The 17,214-nt window shown below is 40.7% G+C and overlaps 1 protein-coding gene across 1 annotated transcript in view; it reads right to left on the bottom strand.

Annotated features, from left to right (window-relative positions):
• agpat2 (1-acylglycerol-3-phosphate O-acyltransferase 2 (lysophosphatidic acid acyltransferase, beta)) overlaps positions 1-16,097 on the bottom strand; it is a 29,128-nt gene extending 13,031 nt beyond the window's left edge. Inside the window, exon 1 of the mRNA XM_026929340.3 lies at positions 15,589-16,097. Coding sequence (XP_026785141.1) covers positions 15,589-15,764 — 176 coding nt within the window. The 5' untranslated portion in view covers positions 15,765-16,097. The remainder of the gene's footprint in view (positions 1-15,588) is intronic.
• Between the last annotated feature and the right edge of the window lie 1,117 nt (positions 16,098-17,214).

Genomic DNA, 17,214 nt, shown 5'->3' with positions numbered 1-17,214 from the left:
CAAGTGGGTGCATACTTATGCAAGGCACAGTATTTTTAGTCTCATAAGTACTTTGCATGTACAGCTAACTGAAGGAGTTTTGTCTGAAATATTTCTCACATATGAGTATTTCTGAAACTGCTGATGTCCGGGGCTTTCACACACAACAATTTCTAGAGTTCTCAGAATCATGTGTAAAACAAAAACAGCCATTGAGCAGCAGTTCAACCGACAAAGTCTGCGGTAACTCAAATAACCACTCTTAACAACCATGGTGGGGAGAAAACCATGTCAGAAAGCACAACATGCCAAACCTTGAGGCGGATGGGCTACAACAGCAGAAGACCACATCGGCTTACACTCCTGTCAGGAAAGCACAGGTACCTGAGGGTACAGTAGGCACAGGCTTACTGAAACAAGACAATTTAAGATTGGAAAAACATTGCCTGGACTTTTTCCATCCTTTCCAAAAATGGGTTGAATTGTGCCCTGGAATATTTCAAAGAACCAGATATGTATTTTTGTCTTTATAAATTTGGTATGTGAAACATGTTTTGGTATTTATGCATATAATAGTTACTATTTAAACAACAGTCAGGGTTTTGTTGTCACAAAACCCATCATGTAACTGCATTGCTAAATAGCCTTTGTGTGACTTCACTTTAGGTCTGGTGAGTTCTCTGTAACAAGCGAGAGTCAGAAAGCAGTACTATATGTGTCTATCCCATGACCTTTGCACACGCATAGATCCATATCTTCTAATAAACCAGGGCTGGAATGGTGTGATGGTGTGTGTTGAGGACAAAGTGCAAACACAGATACCTATGGCTATAATGCAACAGAAGGTGGCATAACACTATTCTATACACATAAGCAACCTACATAAAACAAGTAAATAAAATTACAGCAAAGTAAGAGTTCCTGTTTTCTGGATGCATGATTGCTTAAATATGCTGCAAATAATCTAAAACTTGCAAAAGTACATTCACAAATTGAATTTTATACTTTTTAAAACTTCTTCAGTGCCACCTTAAATGTAAGTTGGAAGCAAATACTTAGAAATACATACAGGTAAGCAAAAATTTTTGTGTATTGTGAATACATTCTACAGCAAGAAAAATATTTAAATTTTTTTAGCATTCTTTTTTTTTTTTTTATAGCTTGCTTCTTTGTGACTGGGATTTTCATGTATGACCCCTCATCTTGCCTTACAAAAGTGCAAATCACAGAGCATTATATTACTATCCAGTGTGATAAGCCACATACACTATATTACCAAAAGTATTCGGTCACCTGCCTTGACTCACATATGAACTTAAGTGCCATCCCATTCCTAACCCATAGGGTTCAATATGATGTCGGTCCACCTTTTGCAGCTATTACAGCTTCAACTATTCTGGGAAGGCTGTCCACAAGGTTGAGGAGTGTGTTTATAGGAATTTTTGACCATTCTTCCAAAAGCACATTGGTGAGGTCACACACTGATGTTGGTCGAGAAGGCCTGGCTCTCAGTCTCCGCTCTAATTCATCCCAAAGGTGTTCTATCGGGTTCAGGTCAGGACTCTGTGCAGGCCAGTCAAGTTCCTCCACACCAGACTCTGTCATCCATGTCTTTATGGACCTTGCTTTGTGCACTGGTGCACAGTCATGTTGGAAGAGGAAGGGGCCCGCTCCAAACTGTTCCCACAAGGTTGGGAGCATGGAATTGTCCAAAATGTTTTGGTATCCTGAAGCATTCAAAGTTCCTTTCACTGGAACTAAGGGGCCAAGCCCAACTCCTGAAAAACAACCCCACACCATAATTCCTCCTCCACCAAATTTCACACTCGGCACAATGCAGTCCGAAATGTACCGTTCTCCTGGCAACCTCCAAACCCAGACTCGTCCATCAGATTGCCAGATGGAAAAGCGTGATTCATCACTCCAGAGAACGCGTCTCCACTGCTCTAGAGTCCAGTGGCGGCGTGCTTTACACCACTGCATCCGACGCTTTGCATTGCACTTGGTGATGTGTGGCTTGGATGCAGCTGCTCGGCCATGGAAACCCATTCCATGAAGCTCTCTGCGTACTGTACTTGGGCTAATCTAAAGGTCACGTGAAGTTTGGAGCTCTGTAGCAATTGACTGTGAAGAAAGTCGACGACCTCTTTGCACTATGCGCTTCAGCATCCGCATTTGTTTCACAGGTGGCATCCTATGACAGTTCAACGCTGGAATTCACTGAGCTCCTGAGAGCGGCCCATTCTTTCACAAATGTTTGTAAAAACAGTCTGCATGCCTAAGTGCTTGATTTTATACACCTGTGGCCAGGCCAAGTGATTAGGACACCTGATTCTGATCATTTGGATGGGTGACCGAATACTTTTGGTAATATAGTGTATGATTATGATAATCCTGTCATAAGAGACTAAAACCATCCAAGTCTTCATTTGAAACTCAAATGGATCAATAATGTACATACAGTGTAATAAGTGTGGTTTAAAAGCCATTGTTTTAATAATTTTACTAGGGAAAATTTTAGTTAGTGAAAGATGTCTTTTCAGATATTGTTGAGTAAAATAAAGATTTACACAATGGCAGCTTGTTCAGAGACACAGGCAGGGTAGGGCCCCACCATGTATGTATGTGTGTGTGTGTGTGTGTGTGTGTGTGTGTGTGTGTGTGCGTGCGCCTTTCAACAAATGTTAATCCTCTTGAAGTCCAAACATTTTAAATTCTGCAGAAATACTAATTGCCTCTTTTGAGTGATCAAAGATTTTAAAATTTTGACAGATATCAACCGATGTTCCATTGACTTGCTCACCTTGCTAGATGTTACACACCACTGGGCTGCTAACAGACTGCCCTGTACTCTAGCTCCAGAGTTATTATTGCACCCAGTGGTCAAAAATGATAAGTGCAACAAATGCTAATGGAGGACCAGGGGGCCACGAATCCCACTGCCCCATGCTTAGAATATGAGTATTTACAGTAGAGCAGGAACAGTGAACAGGACAGTTAATGATAGGGTTAACCTCAAAGGCAAAGTGTAAGTTCGTACACTGTGTACATGATGTACGGAACCGTTTCTATTTTAACATACACTGATCAGCCATAACATTAAAACCACTGACAGGTGAAGTGAATAACACTGATTATCTCATTACAATGGCACCTGTCAAGGGGTGGGATATATTAGGCAGCAAGAGAACAGTCAGTTCTCAAAGTCTGAAACAGGAAAATGGGCAAGTGTAAGGATCTGAGTGATTTTAACAAGGGCCAAACTGTGATGGCTAGACGTCTGGGTCAGAGCATCTCCAAAACGGCAGGTCTCGTGGGGTGTTCCCGGTATGCAGTGGTTAGTACCTACCAAAAGTGGTCCAAGGAAAGACTGGCAACAGGGTCAACCTGCAACAGGGTCATAGGCGCCCAAAGCTCATTGATGTGCATTGGGAGCGAAGGCTAGCCCGTCTTGTCTGATCCCACAGAAGAGCTACTGTAGCAGAAATTGCTGAAAAGGTTAATGCTAGCTATGATATGAAGGTGTCAGAACAAACAGTGCATTGCAGCTTGCTGAGTATGGGGTTGCGTAGCCGCAGACTGGTCAGAGTGCCCATGCTGACCCCTGTCCATTGCCTACAATGGGCACGTGGGCATCAGAACTGGACCATGGAGCAATGGAAGAAGGTGGCCTGGTCTGATGAATCATGTTTTCTTTTACATCATGTAGACACCTGGGTGCATGTACGCCTGGGGAACAGATGGCACCAGGATGCACTTTGGGGTGAAGGCAAGCCAGCAGAGGCAGTGTGATGCTTTTGGCAATGTTCTGCTGGGAAACCTTGGGTCCTGACAAGTGGATGTTACTTTGACACATGCCACCTATCTAAACATTGCTGCAGACTAAGTACACTCCTTCATGGCAACGGTATACCCTAATGACAGTGGCCTCTTTCAGCAGGATAATGTGCCCTGCCACACTGCGAAAATTGTTCAGGAATGGTTTGAGGAACATGACAAAGAGTTCAAGGTGTTCACTTGGCCTCCAAATTCCACAGATCTCAATCCGATCGAGCATCTGTAGGATGTGCTGGACAAACAATTCCAATCCACGGAGGCCCCACCTAACAACTTAACGACTTAGTACCAGATATGACAGCACACCTTAAGACGCCTTGTGGAGTCCATGCCTTGGAGGCACAAGGGGGACCTAAATAATATTAGGCAGGTGGTTTTAATGTTATGGCTGTTCATATGGCATAAGATTGTAAGAGGGAAAGGTATAGTGTGGAAATGTCCAGAAATGTTAGAAATGCACATACACCACAGTGCCCTTGTCTGGCCTTTTCCTGTCCCTCCACTTTCAGGTCTTTTGCGTGGTTTAAGAGACGCTGTTGGGCTTGAAATTTTCCTGATTAATGACATTACCTCTTCTGTGCATGCCTCACAACTACGACAAAAAACACACCTGCTGTATCGAACCCAGTTGAATGAAAGCACATCTTAAACTGCTTGAAATTAGACCGATATAATGAATGACCGCATGCTGTCAACTCTTAACTACCAATGTACCAAAATTATGGGGTTACTCTAGAAATTTACAAGATTGTAGCTTACAGCATAAGTCAAATGTGATAGCTTCTCAACTTAATCTTGTTTGAGCCTATGTCTTCATTAGTGTCATGCTGACCCACTAAAACATATGGTCACAAGCTGCCACGGGGTTTACATGTTGACTCTCGCTTGCCGCTGTGTACTCTAGTTGCTCAGATTTGGGGCTTGGGAATTGACCTTTTTTCTGAAGTCCATAATCTAATGCCAAAAATGTATAAAGCTGTCCTAGTAAAATGACTACTGCAGATCTTCACCTAATCTAGAAGCATGTCTGTGTATCTGCATCACAATACAAAGAGGGTATGCAGACAAGCTAACAAGCAAAGTATTTAAGAGCAAAGTATTTACCCAGAATAAATATACACTCACCAGTCACTTTAATAACTGTGCATTGTGCTACTGCCACATGATTGGCTGATTGGATAACTGCTCATTTACGCAGTTATCCAATCAGCCAGTCATGTGGCAGCAGCACAATGCATAAAGTCATGCAGATACAGGTCATGAGCTTCAGTTAATGTTCACATCAAACAACAGAATGGGGAAAAAGTGTGATCTCTGTGACATTAACCGTGGCTTGGTTGCTGGTGCCAGATGGGCTGGTTTGAGTATTTCAGAAACTGATCTCCTGGGATTTTTACACACAGTGATCTCTAGAGTTTACACAGAATGGCGTGAAAAACAAAAAACATCTTGTGAACAGAGGGTCTGCAGGCTGAAACACCTTATAGATAAGAGAGACCAGAGGAGAATGACCAGTCTGGATTGACAGGAAGACTATAGTAACGCAAGCAGGCTTTACAACAGTGGTGAGCGGAAAAGCACCTCACATCAGACCTTGAGGTGGATGGGCTACATCAGCAGAAGACCACATCAGGTTCTTGTCAGCCAAGAACAAGAATCTGAGGCTATCATGAGCACAGACCAAACAAAATTGGACAGCTGAAGACTGGAAAAAGACCAGGTGATTTTTTTTTTCAAATCATCAGATGCCCAGTTTCTGTGAGCCTGTGCCCATGATAGCCTCAGATCTGTTCTTAGCTGACAGGAGTGGAACCCAATGTGATCTTCTGCTGTTATAGCCCATCCACTCTAAGGTTCAATGTTTTGTGCATGCTGAGATGCTTTTTTGATCACCACAGTTATAAAGAGTTAACTATTGCCTTCCTAGCAGCTTGAAACAATTGGGCCATTTTCCTCTCATCAACAAGGTGTTTCCACCCACAGAACTGTCGTTCACTCAATGTTTTTTTTTTCGCACCATTTCGCACCATTCATTAAAGTTTTGCTTCCCATTTCAGGAATACTACAGCAGGGCTTACCTTCAGAGAGATTTCAAAACCAGCCTTCCTTCACAAATTGCCGGCCATCTCTTGCGGTTCTGCACAGCAATACAGTGCAGTAAAAACTGATTTTCCCTCCAATATAATTCTTTAATCTGTCTGCAAACCTGGCATCAATCCTATGCCGTGCTATATAGAGCACAAAGCATGTGGAAAGTGCTGATGTACAGCAATAAGGGAGAAAGAGAGACGAGTCAACCTGCAGTTCTGCTTGTCAGAGTGGGCATGAAATGCATGTTCACACATAACTATACTTTATTTCTATAGACTAACATAACTGTTACTAAAACTAAAACTAAAAAATAGGGTTTCAGTTAGTGAACTAGCTTAATTGTTGAGGTAGTTGTTAGTGGAAAAACTGTGCATTTCAAAGGCGGTACGCAGTAGGCAGAGCTTAATTGCAAACTCGAATAATTCATATTAGCAATGTAAGAACTGAGAATGTGTCAGATCAATAACATTAACATTTTTATACACGCTTGTCTTTTTCTTTGGAGAACATCTGAAAACCCTCAAAACTGTCCCATATCTGGTTACTTTTAATATCTAACAGCACAGTTATTGGTGATTTAAAGCACTGAAATAAGTACTGTGTCATCCTCAGTATTATCAAAGTATTTTATTCCTCATCTCAATGTTTCTGCAATTAATAGACAAACTTTCATTTAGTTTATTTTCTGCCCCCTAGGGAACATATTTATATAAAGTGCAAGTACGTTGAAAGACATCAGTGTGATAGGGGTGTAATGTATTGTATTATTCAACACAAGGCTCTTGATTCGATGTGTGTGTGTATTGAACAATACAGTCAACAGACTGCAAATAAAGCAGGTTATTCGTCATAAATATTACTTATATTACGTGAAGTGAAACAACTAAATTTAAACTTAAATTCAAACTTAATCAAGCCCACACTCCTTCCTCTGAGGAAAAAAAACTGCTAGCGTATTAATTCAGGAAAAGCAGCAAAACACACACACAGAAAACTCTATCTGTGATCACGGTGATTGGGAAGTTCACATTCACTAGTAGAGAACGCAGGTTTCAGAAACACATCAAGCACTACAGAGAGCTATGTGACTCTGAGAGCACAACTAGCTAACAGCAGAATGGGAATATTTATCATGTTGCCATTTAAAGCTGAAAGTGATACTGGCTGCGAGGAAAGGTGGCATGCCAAGTGAAAGAAAAGTGTGCTGCACTGCTTGGCCGAAAGGGATAGATGTTTTGTTTAGGTCTGGCCAGCAATGGTGACTGTGTGTGTTGATATCATGTATGATAAATTACGAACATTCTAGGAGTGGCAGCAGAGGTAACAATGAGACACATTTCTAACAGTAGCAGATTACATGCAGTCTACCTCCTCTGCATTAAGAAACAAGAGGTTGCAGCAGTATGATATCGAGGGTTGTGAAATTTCTGGACACAAAAGGGCTAAGAACCAATGGAGTAAAGAACATGATCACATCACTATACTCTGTCTAACTATGACACCATAATAACCCTAAAGCACATTAACTATGCTAGCGCACCATTCAATACATAACTAATTAAAGCGTCAATCCAATACATAACTAATTAAAGCTGAAGCCAAAATTTTAAAATTTTAGAAATGTCGAACAAAAATTTTTTTTTTTTTTAAACTATAAACACATTCATACACAGCATTATTGCTGTATATTGTTAATAAAAGTATTTTTAGCAATCAATCAAATCATGGCTTGTGCACCCTCTACAGGTTGAGAATTCTGTGTGGCTGAATCTGTCTCTCTGCCCCAATTTGTGACAAGATTGGGGGATTTTGTCCCTCAGTGGGTGCTGACCTTTCAATTGTCCAAACACGGAAGCAGCTGCAGGCTCTGCTCTGTATAAACAGAGCGATAAACACACCACTCTTTTTAACTGATCTTCATGGATTACTGGGATATTGCTGTGTTAAGATAATGCTGCTACTCTAACGCATTTTCTTGCCCATGTATTATTTTTTTATTTATATAATGGTAGTTTATATTAGTGTCGAATATGTTGTCCATTTCCATTAGCTAGATTTGATATTAAACGTTATCATAGTTTTAAGTAGCCAGTTAGGGTTAGCCATTGGGCATAGTACACTATATGGCCAAAAGTCTGTAGACATCACACCCATACGTGCTTTCTGAACATCCCATTCCAGATTTAGTTCCCCTTTGCAGTTATAATAAACTCCACTCTTCTGGGAAGGTGTTCTGCTAGATTCTGGAGTGTAGCTGTGGGGATTTGCCCATTCAACCACAACATCATTGGTCAGGTTGGGCTGAGCGAGGACGCCTGGGGCACAGTCAGCATTCCAGTTCATCCCAAAGGTGTTCAGTGGGGTTGAGGTCAGGGTTCTGTGCTGTTCACTCAAGTTCTGCCACTCCTACCTTGGCACACTATGTCTTCATGGACCTCGTTCTGTGCACAGGGGCACAGTCATGCGGGAACATGTTTGGGCCCCTTGAAGGAAAATTGTAATGCTACAGCATACAAAGACATCCTATTCAATTGTGTACTTCCTAACTTTGTGGCAGCAGTTTGGGGAAGAACCACATATGGGCGTGATGGTCAGGTGTTAACAAACTTTTGGCCATATAGTGTATTTTCTTTTCCTAATTATAGCACTATTCAAATTGCATGAATTTGTAATTCCCTTTCATTTTAAATCAGATCAATTTAGGTTAAATCATGTGCTGTTCTGAGATGTGACCATACTGTAGCCCTGTACACTCTCTCTACTGCTCCAATGCAGGCTTCGAGGAAAGTGGGAGGACACAGCAAGACTGCAGTCCTGAGTGTTTTTGCGGAGCGCACTACTTATAGTATGAATACTGGCTTTCACACCCTATGTAGCGTACTATAGTTTCAGTATAGGTCTAGGCATTCATACAGCCGTGCCAGTATTTAGAATGAATATATAAAAACAAAGATGGACGTGACCACAGACACATAGGGTTTTACACAAACAGAGTGAATGAGACTGACCTTGACCTGTTTGCTGTTCCCTCTCACACACACTCTCATGCACGCACACACATACACAGACACACACACAGACACCCAGGCAAACACACACTTCTGTGCAAAGAACACAGCAACAGAGGTCAGCCTGACCTATCACTCTGACAGTGAAAAAGGTAGAAAAAAAAGGACAGGCAGTTAAGCTCAGATTAAAATGTACATGTTTATTAAAGGTTTTTAACTACAAGTCAATAGTGCAAGGTGCAATAAAAGGTACAATAGTAGATATTCAAAATTTTCTACTTGTACAAATAATCTGGAAATTATGTAGAATTTGATGCAAAACAATTGTTTCAGCCATGGCCTCAGCAAAAGTGTATTACATGGCTGAGAAAATCCATCTGGAAAGCATCCTGTAAGTCATTTTATTAACAGCCCAGAGCTTCCTGAACAACTTACAGAGTGACTTATATTTATCTCATTTACACAACTGAGCAGTGAAGGGTTAAGGGCCTTGCTCAAGGGCCCAGCAGTGGCAGCTTGGCAGTGCTGGGATTTGAACTCACAATCATCTGATCACTAGTCCAATGTCCACTGAGCTACCACTTCCCTAATTTAAAAAAAAAAGAAAAAAAGAAAAAAAAAAAGGACCTAATCTTGAAAAACACTTACCTAATGCACCTTTAAGCTCAAAGAAAGCTAGCATGTACAGGTTACTACTAGACACACAACTGCTACCAACAATGGACAGTTGATCACATTCATCTCTGAACAGCATTTCTCTGGCGTAACTCGGCCAGAATTACACATATCGTTCTTTGCGTGAACTACTGTTGCAATTCTCAGCCAAGGGCTTCATCAAGATCAGTTCTCCACTGTGCTAAGACAGTCTTTGCCTCATAGAAATTTCCTTCTGGTTTGTCTTTCTCCACACTCTGTTAAGATGTGTATAAGAGAAGAAAGAAAGGAGGAAACTTCTCTTAACTCTTGTGCTACTTCTCACAAACTCTTTACTGATGATCATCAAACTGTGTTTTGTTTTGCAATATACCACAGATCCACTTGAATCATGCCTTGCATGTGCTGAATGAGTCCAGAGAGGTGACATTTCAATACCCTACTGAATAATGCATAGTAGTTATTGAATAATATGCTTTAATCTAATTAGCCGAATAATAGGCAGAGGCTTTAGGAATTGAGGAGTTAGAACAATATATACATACACACACATACACCGATCAGCCATAACCTTAAGACCACTTGCCTAATATTGTGTAAGTCCCCCTTGTGCCGCCATCGAGGCATGGACTCGACAAGACCTCTGAAAGTGCACTGTGGTATCTGGCGCCAAGACGTTAGCAGCAGATCCTTTAAGTTCTGTAAATTGTGAGGTGGTGCCTCCATGGATCAGACCTGTTTGTCCAGCACATCCCACAGATGCTCGATTGGATTGAGATTTGAGGAATTTGGAGACAAAGTGAACACCTTGGACTCTCTGTCATGTTGCTCAAACCATTCCTGAACAATTTTTGTAGTGTGTCAGGGCGCATTATCGCGCTGACGCGGCCACTGCCATTAGGGAATATCGTTGCCATGAAGGAGAGTACTTGGTCTGCAACAATGTTTAGGTAGGTGATACATGTCAAAGAAAGATCCACATGAATGCCAGGACCCAAGGTTTCCCATCAGAACATTGCCCAGAGCATCAGACTTACAAATCTTTACAAATCTTCTAATGGCTACTTCCAGAATGACAATGCACCATGTCACAAAGCAAAAGTCATCTTAGACTGGTTTCATGAACATGACCATGAGTTCAATGTTCTTCAGTGGCCTTCCCAGTCACCGGATCTAAATCCAATAGAACACCTTTGGGATGTGGTAGAACGGGAGATTCGCAGCATGAAAGTGTACTGCAGGAATTGAGTGATGCAATCATGTCACTATGGACTTGTGTCCAATTGCAACAAACCCCTTAAGTTAAGAAAACCCTAGGTTATAAGGTTAAGGATACCCTTCGTGAAACATTGGTTGCAAGAAAAAACCGAAGGCTCCACTTTAAGAACCTTAAGACTGTCAAGTATTTCCCCTTAAGTGTTCCCTTAAGTTCAGTTATGCGTTGCTACAAAGTCCTTAACCAATTCACCCTAAAAAATATTACGGGACATAATATAAATATAATATAAATACTCAGGTAAGGAGGACAGTTAAGATGTTTGTTGCAACGCTCTTAAAGAAATCCTTTGCCTCAGGGATTTTCTTCCTCTCAGGGATACACTTAAGTCAATCCACTTAAGGGTTTTCATGTAACCAGGCACAGAATCTCAAAGAAATATTTCCAACATCTTGTGGAATCCACGCTATGAAGAATTTGAGACTAGATTAAGTCAGTTCTACAGTCACATTAAGTTTTCTTTTGCTTTAATGGAATGTGATTCACTGAAGTGATTCACTTTAGGATCACTCTGTATGATGTTTTGTTCTAACTTTTTTGAATTCAAACCCATATGTGGGTCTTCCCCAAATGGTTGTCACAAACTTGAAAAGCACACATGTTCAGGTTCTGTGCACAAAGGGAGGTCCATGAAGACATGATTTGTCAAGGTCGGTGTGGAAGAACTCATGTGCACAGAGCCCTGACCTCAACCCCACTGAACACCTTTGGGATGAACTGGAATTCCGACTGCACCCCAGGCCTTCTCACAAGACATCAGCGCCTGACATCATTACTGTTCTTGTACTTGAAATCCCCAAAGCATTCCCAGGAAGAGTGGAGGTTATTATAACAGCAAAGGGGGACTAAATCTGGAATGGAATTTTCAATAAGCACAAATATATGTGGTCAGGTGTCCACAGACTTTTGTCTACATAGTGTATCTGTTTACAAATCAAAAATATATAGTGTTAATAAAGAGATCTAAGAACTCACATAGGCTTCTATGCCAAAAATATACATGTTTTTAGTCTTCCATCTCTCGTCATCGCACTCCAAAAACTTTTCTTTTTCAATATATTTGTAGGTGTCTACGCCGGTTGATACATTTCAGGATTTGGAGTCAATCACTGAATCACACTAAAGACCAACATCTGATGCATTTCTGAATTGTTTTCAGATGCAGGTCTGACTTGCATCACATGCCTCAGATAGGTGTTGATTTTAATCAACATTTCAGCCCTGTGAGATGTGAGCGCATGAGTGCTGTACAATGGTGGATGTAGAACATGGGCAGCCGCTACGCTGAAGGTCTGCTGTAAATTCTAAATAGGCACTACAGGCAGTTGTAGGTCAAATGAAATGGAGAATTGAGTTTGACACATGTGAGTTAAGGAAAGCTGCATAAAATAAGGTTTTACCAATATCAAAGGTAATTTGGACAAACAAGGCATTTGTGTTGTATGAGGTCACAAACTATTAGTTGCTAACAGGAGACAAATCAAGTTTTATAGATAAGTGCCTTTCAGCACTGCCAGGAAGACATTAGATGACAACATTAGATTAGACAACATTGCTGTTACTATGGTTATCACACCAGAAACACAAGCAATTTTCACCTCCAGCTGCTAATAATGAGAATTCCACACGAGCTCATCACCCGCTTTCCACCCTGATCCAGTTTAGACCCTCAATCTGTTGCCATTTCTTGCATTTTCTCCCCGCTTGAGCTGTTCACGAAACTCATATGATATTGTCCCTGGCTGAAACAAACAAACCAGCCTTCATCAATCCCAAATCAGTGTATCCAGCTGTTCTGGAGTGAGGGCGATTATCACCTGCCAAACATCAGTATCGGGCCACGTCAATCATCGCCAATATCCGATTACATCACCCTATCACCCAGGCCAACATTACACCATATATAAACCAGGCAAACAACTACTTGTGAGAATCTCTGCACACGCTCCCTTTCTCTCTCATGTCATTCATGAGTGTGTAACCAACAAGTAAAAAGGGAAAGTAAAATTAAGCAAAATCTATCTTTGTGACAAGATTTATTTAAATTAGTTTGAATTATTATTAATTCTATACAATACTGATTCTACGAAAATTTGTTTTTCGGGTTTTGAGAAATTAATAGTTATAAGAGTAAAGCCCTGCACAACAAAATCTGTGTCTGTTTAATATCTGACTATATAAAATTATATCCAGCAATTTTCAGTCGCTTAAATTCTACTATCATGATTTTCATCAGTCACACCCTAAGATAACATACTATGCAGTCTGCAGTTTAGCAAACAAACTAATGTGGAAACCATTTTCACCCTGCTGTGAATCTGCTTGAAAGTCAGGGAAATAGCAAATGGCAAGTGTAATTACTAGGCATGTGCCTTCTGCCTAATTTTAACAAATGGATATTCAGTTAACCGCTAGTAGAGCATGATATAAACATCTTTAGAGTGGCAGAATCATTTACACATAATATAAAGGAAAAACTAAACAGAAATATTAAATGCATAGCAAAAGCTTTACTGAATGTCATATTTATTTTTGTTGCTGTAGTTCTATCCACATATGCAGACTCTACCGTCTTCATTAAACGTTTTTTTTTTGGGGGCACAGACTTCATACACTAGCTCAACATAATTCATTGCTGTTTTTTTTTTTTTTTTTTTTTTTTTAAAGCCGCCCCCTTCGACAATGCTAAAGGGCAGAATATCCCTTCCTGTTATCTTTCAGATGATCTGCAATATCTTTCTGACCTGAATGAATAACATTTTCTAGCTGGGCAGTGAATGTCATTATTGTACCTTGCTTCAGCTTTGTTGATCTGCTGTCTGATCAAGAGTGTTTCCTGGATGCTTTAATCTTAAAGAAAAAGCCAATCCTGAAACATGACATATGCTTATATTATTTAAATAAAAATGTATGCAACTCAGTAATATATCACACTTGCAGCAAGTTATGGATGGTGTGGTGAGTGGTTGACAACCAAGTCAGCTAGTTAGTGATCTATGAGATGACACTCACAATGGCTTTGATCAAGGATGGCAGTACTTGCATGGAAGTTGAAGCACTGGAACCTTGTGTGTTTGAGGCAGAGTATACAGATGAGAAGGCAGCTCCTTCACAATCCCTTTAGATAGAGATGAAGCAACAGGTAATGCTGCACACGTTAATGACAGTATTGAACCCAATACGGCTCTCCAGCTCACATCACAGCTGCTGATAAACCAGTTGAGAGAGCAGAATCTCTTGACTCACTATCAGTGTGTAATGCCTGACTACGTTGCGCTTGACATCAATCACTGATTTTGCCCCACCCTTGGACTTCTTCATTCTTCGTTATAAACTGTTTTCTTGGAGATAGTAATGAAAGCAAGTATCGTTTCATTACTACTCACCGTCACTGGTACTTTTTGCCTGCGTTCTTGATGTAAAGTATAGCTAGTATTTTGTAAATGCGTTAAAGTTAGTTTGTGGCGCCATAACTAAAGTAATAAAATTATAATAAAATAAATTATTATCTATTATTTTCTATTCAGATAAAACTATATTCTATACTATTTTATTATATTCTAAGTGAAAACATAACATCATGTACCCTAATCTGTAACTTGATATGCCAGTGATCATGATAGACAAATGAATATGCAAATTAGTGACTTTTTGAGCATGCTTTAGCAACTTCTCAGAAGAGTTTGCAACACTGCATAAAACAACAGTTACATACATAACTAGCAAACAAAATCATGAGCCTCATTCAATAGCTCGGGGCCCATATCTCTCACAGTTACCCAACAACACTGCTCTTACGACAACTCAGAAGTACGATTTCACAAGACCCAGTGAAATGCAGGTCCAGAATCAGGATCAGCTGAGCTGTCTGAGTCAACGTGGCTGTCCAGGCGAGCATCGATCTGCTGTGTGCATGGCAGTGGCCCCAGCAGCTGTGTCTGATCTGACCTCTTATCAGCCCTGCTCAAATTCACTGAACACCAGTTGAGCATCAGTTGATGTTAAACTGACACAACTACCTGCCAAGCCATAGAAGGTTTCTACTGATATTTCTGGTCGAAAAAAAAACTGCAAATGTATTTCATTTCACCCCACAATTGATTATTTTACAGTTTAAAAACCGCTGAAATTAACAACACAACAAAAAAGCACAGCTTCTTTTCTTAGCAAATATGGCAACAACATTGTTAGCCCCATCACTTTTAGTACGTTAAGAACTTAACCTTAGGCCTAACTGGATGTTCTGTTTTGCCACATGGCAGTGTTAAGACCTAACTGACAGGTAAATGAAGAAAAAGAAAAAGAAAAAGAAAAAAAAAAAAACACAGTACACTGGGAATGTGAGTCCGGAGGCCATGACTGAGAACCTAGCTTAGCATAACTAGCAAACAGGTTGGGCTCGGCTCGTGCAGCCAGGGAACATCTGGCTCTACAAGCCGAGATCTCAGGCAATACAATAGTCCATTCATCCATTCACAAGGCATACGAGAGACACGAAATCATCTGCAACTGCCATATTAGCCACAATAAATTAACCCCGTTATGGCTGGTTAATACCACTTCTTAGTGCTTCCTATAATATACAGATAAATTAGCTGGTTTAGCAAGAAATAACTCCACACTGCGTAATCTTCCTAATCCATCTCTGTGACACTGAAATCCAGCCTGCTTTTGACGCTTAACGTTTAGCACAGTTGGCTAGCGGCGCGGTGCAATGTCGTACCAGCTCCGCGGATTACTCACCGCATATTCTCGACGTCCCGTCCGCCGCTTTTCAGGATACAAATGGGAATAGCGATCATGGCCAACAGCATCATATAAGCCACGTAGAAACATTTTTTGAAATAGAAAACGAACGTGGTGCTGGTCCAAAACAGGACAGGCACGACGAGCAGCGGCAGGAGCCACAAAACCTCCATGCCGCCTCCTTACACACACATACACGCGCGCGCGCGCGTACACACACACACACACACACACACACACCGCTGAGCTCGTACTGCGTGTAATAGGCGAAAGCTGAACGACGCCTACATTGGACTTCACTTCGATAAAATACTTGAGCAACTACGACTACGTCAAATCAGGCGGAACGGAAAATGCCAATGGAAAAAAGGGGAGAGACGAAAAATTCAAACGAAAATAGTGTTTGCCAAAAGCGCGAGGAAGCCAGAGACTCTGTAACTGTCAGGAAATGAGGGCTTCTCAAAGCGGGGAGCACGCGGCAGAAGCGCTTCTGTGCATTTCCGGGTTCTCGTTGTTTACCTTCCACGTCATAGCTTTATGTGCGCTTGGAGACCACTAACCGGAAAATAAAGCGGGATTTTATTTTAATTAGCGTTGTTATGTCTTTATATGAGGCGCTGGTCTGGCGACAGTTAAAGGACATTAGATTAAACAAGGTCATAAGCTTGTTTAAAATCTCCAGAACATTCCAGAATCCTTTAGTCTTTATCTGGATTGTGACACACCATTTTTACAGTGATTGTTGGAAATGTATTAAAGAGCTGTGGAGACGTCTGCAGGGTTGCGTCACCTCTGCTGGGTGTCCTTTACTGTCTCTACGCATAATAACTATCTGAATAATTAATGTGTTTTTATGTAAATGTCATTATGGGGAAATCTGTTTGACACGACAGGAGCAAGTGGTTCAGGTTTCCTCCCTATACCAAGGTGAGAAATCTGATCATTAAATTTAGAAAAGAACTAAATCCCAAACAGAGACCCTAAAATGTACATACAAATGTACATACATACAAAATCATTAAAAACTGACATTAATATTCTCATTCAAGAGTCTGCATGGATTACACAGGGTAATCTCTTGTATCTCTGTCTTACTAATTTGTTTATATATATATATATAAAATGTGTGTGTGTGTGTGTGTGTGTGTTTGTTGTGTAAGCGGGGCCAGCCAATTCTTGAATCAGGAATTAAACCATTTCCGTGTGAAAATCAGGCACTTTTTTCTCTGTAAGCATGAGAAAGCTGGATAATCTTCAGTCCTTCTAAATAGGTTGTGTACCCTGGGCTGAGAATGACTTGGCAGACATGTTTCTGAAGTTGTTCTAATGATTTAACTTGATCCTTGGACTGACCTGTGCTAGGTAGGAGCTGCATATTCCAGGACAAGTCACACACAGCTTGTGTAAAAGGATAATAACTCTAAATTTCTTAAGGTACCACAGGATAAACAGTTTTTTTATTGTCTGAAGACATAATTTGTTCCACTTGCCTGCCCCAGTACAGATAATCTTGTATAGTGATACCCAAGACTTTTGTTGAATTACAGGTTTCCAATGTGTTTCGATTATTGGTAAAGGCTAGGAGTGTGTTGTATGCAGGACTTTACACTTTGTTGAATTTAA

Source organism: Pangasianodon hypophthalmus, chromosome 15, assembly GCF_027358585.1.
Source record: "Pangasianodon hypophthalmus isolate fPanHyp1 chromosome 15, fPanHyp1.pri, whole genome shotgun sequence".
NCBI classification, from domain to species: Eukaryota; Metazoa; Chordata; class Actinopteri; order Siluriformes; family Pangasiidae; genus Pangasianodon; species Pangasianodon hypophthalmus.
The sequence above is the reverse complement of the archived record's forward strand: the minus strand, read 5'-3'. Positions and strand labels throughout refer to the sequence as shown.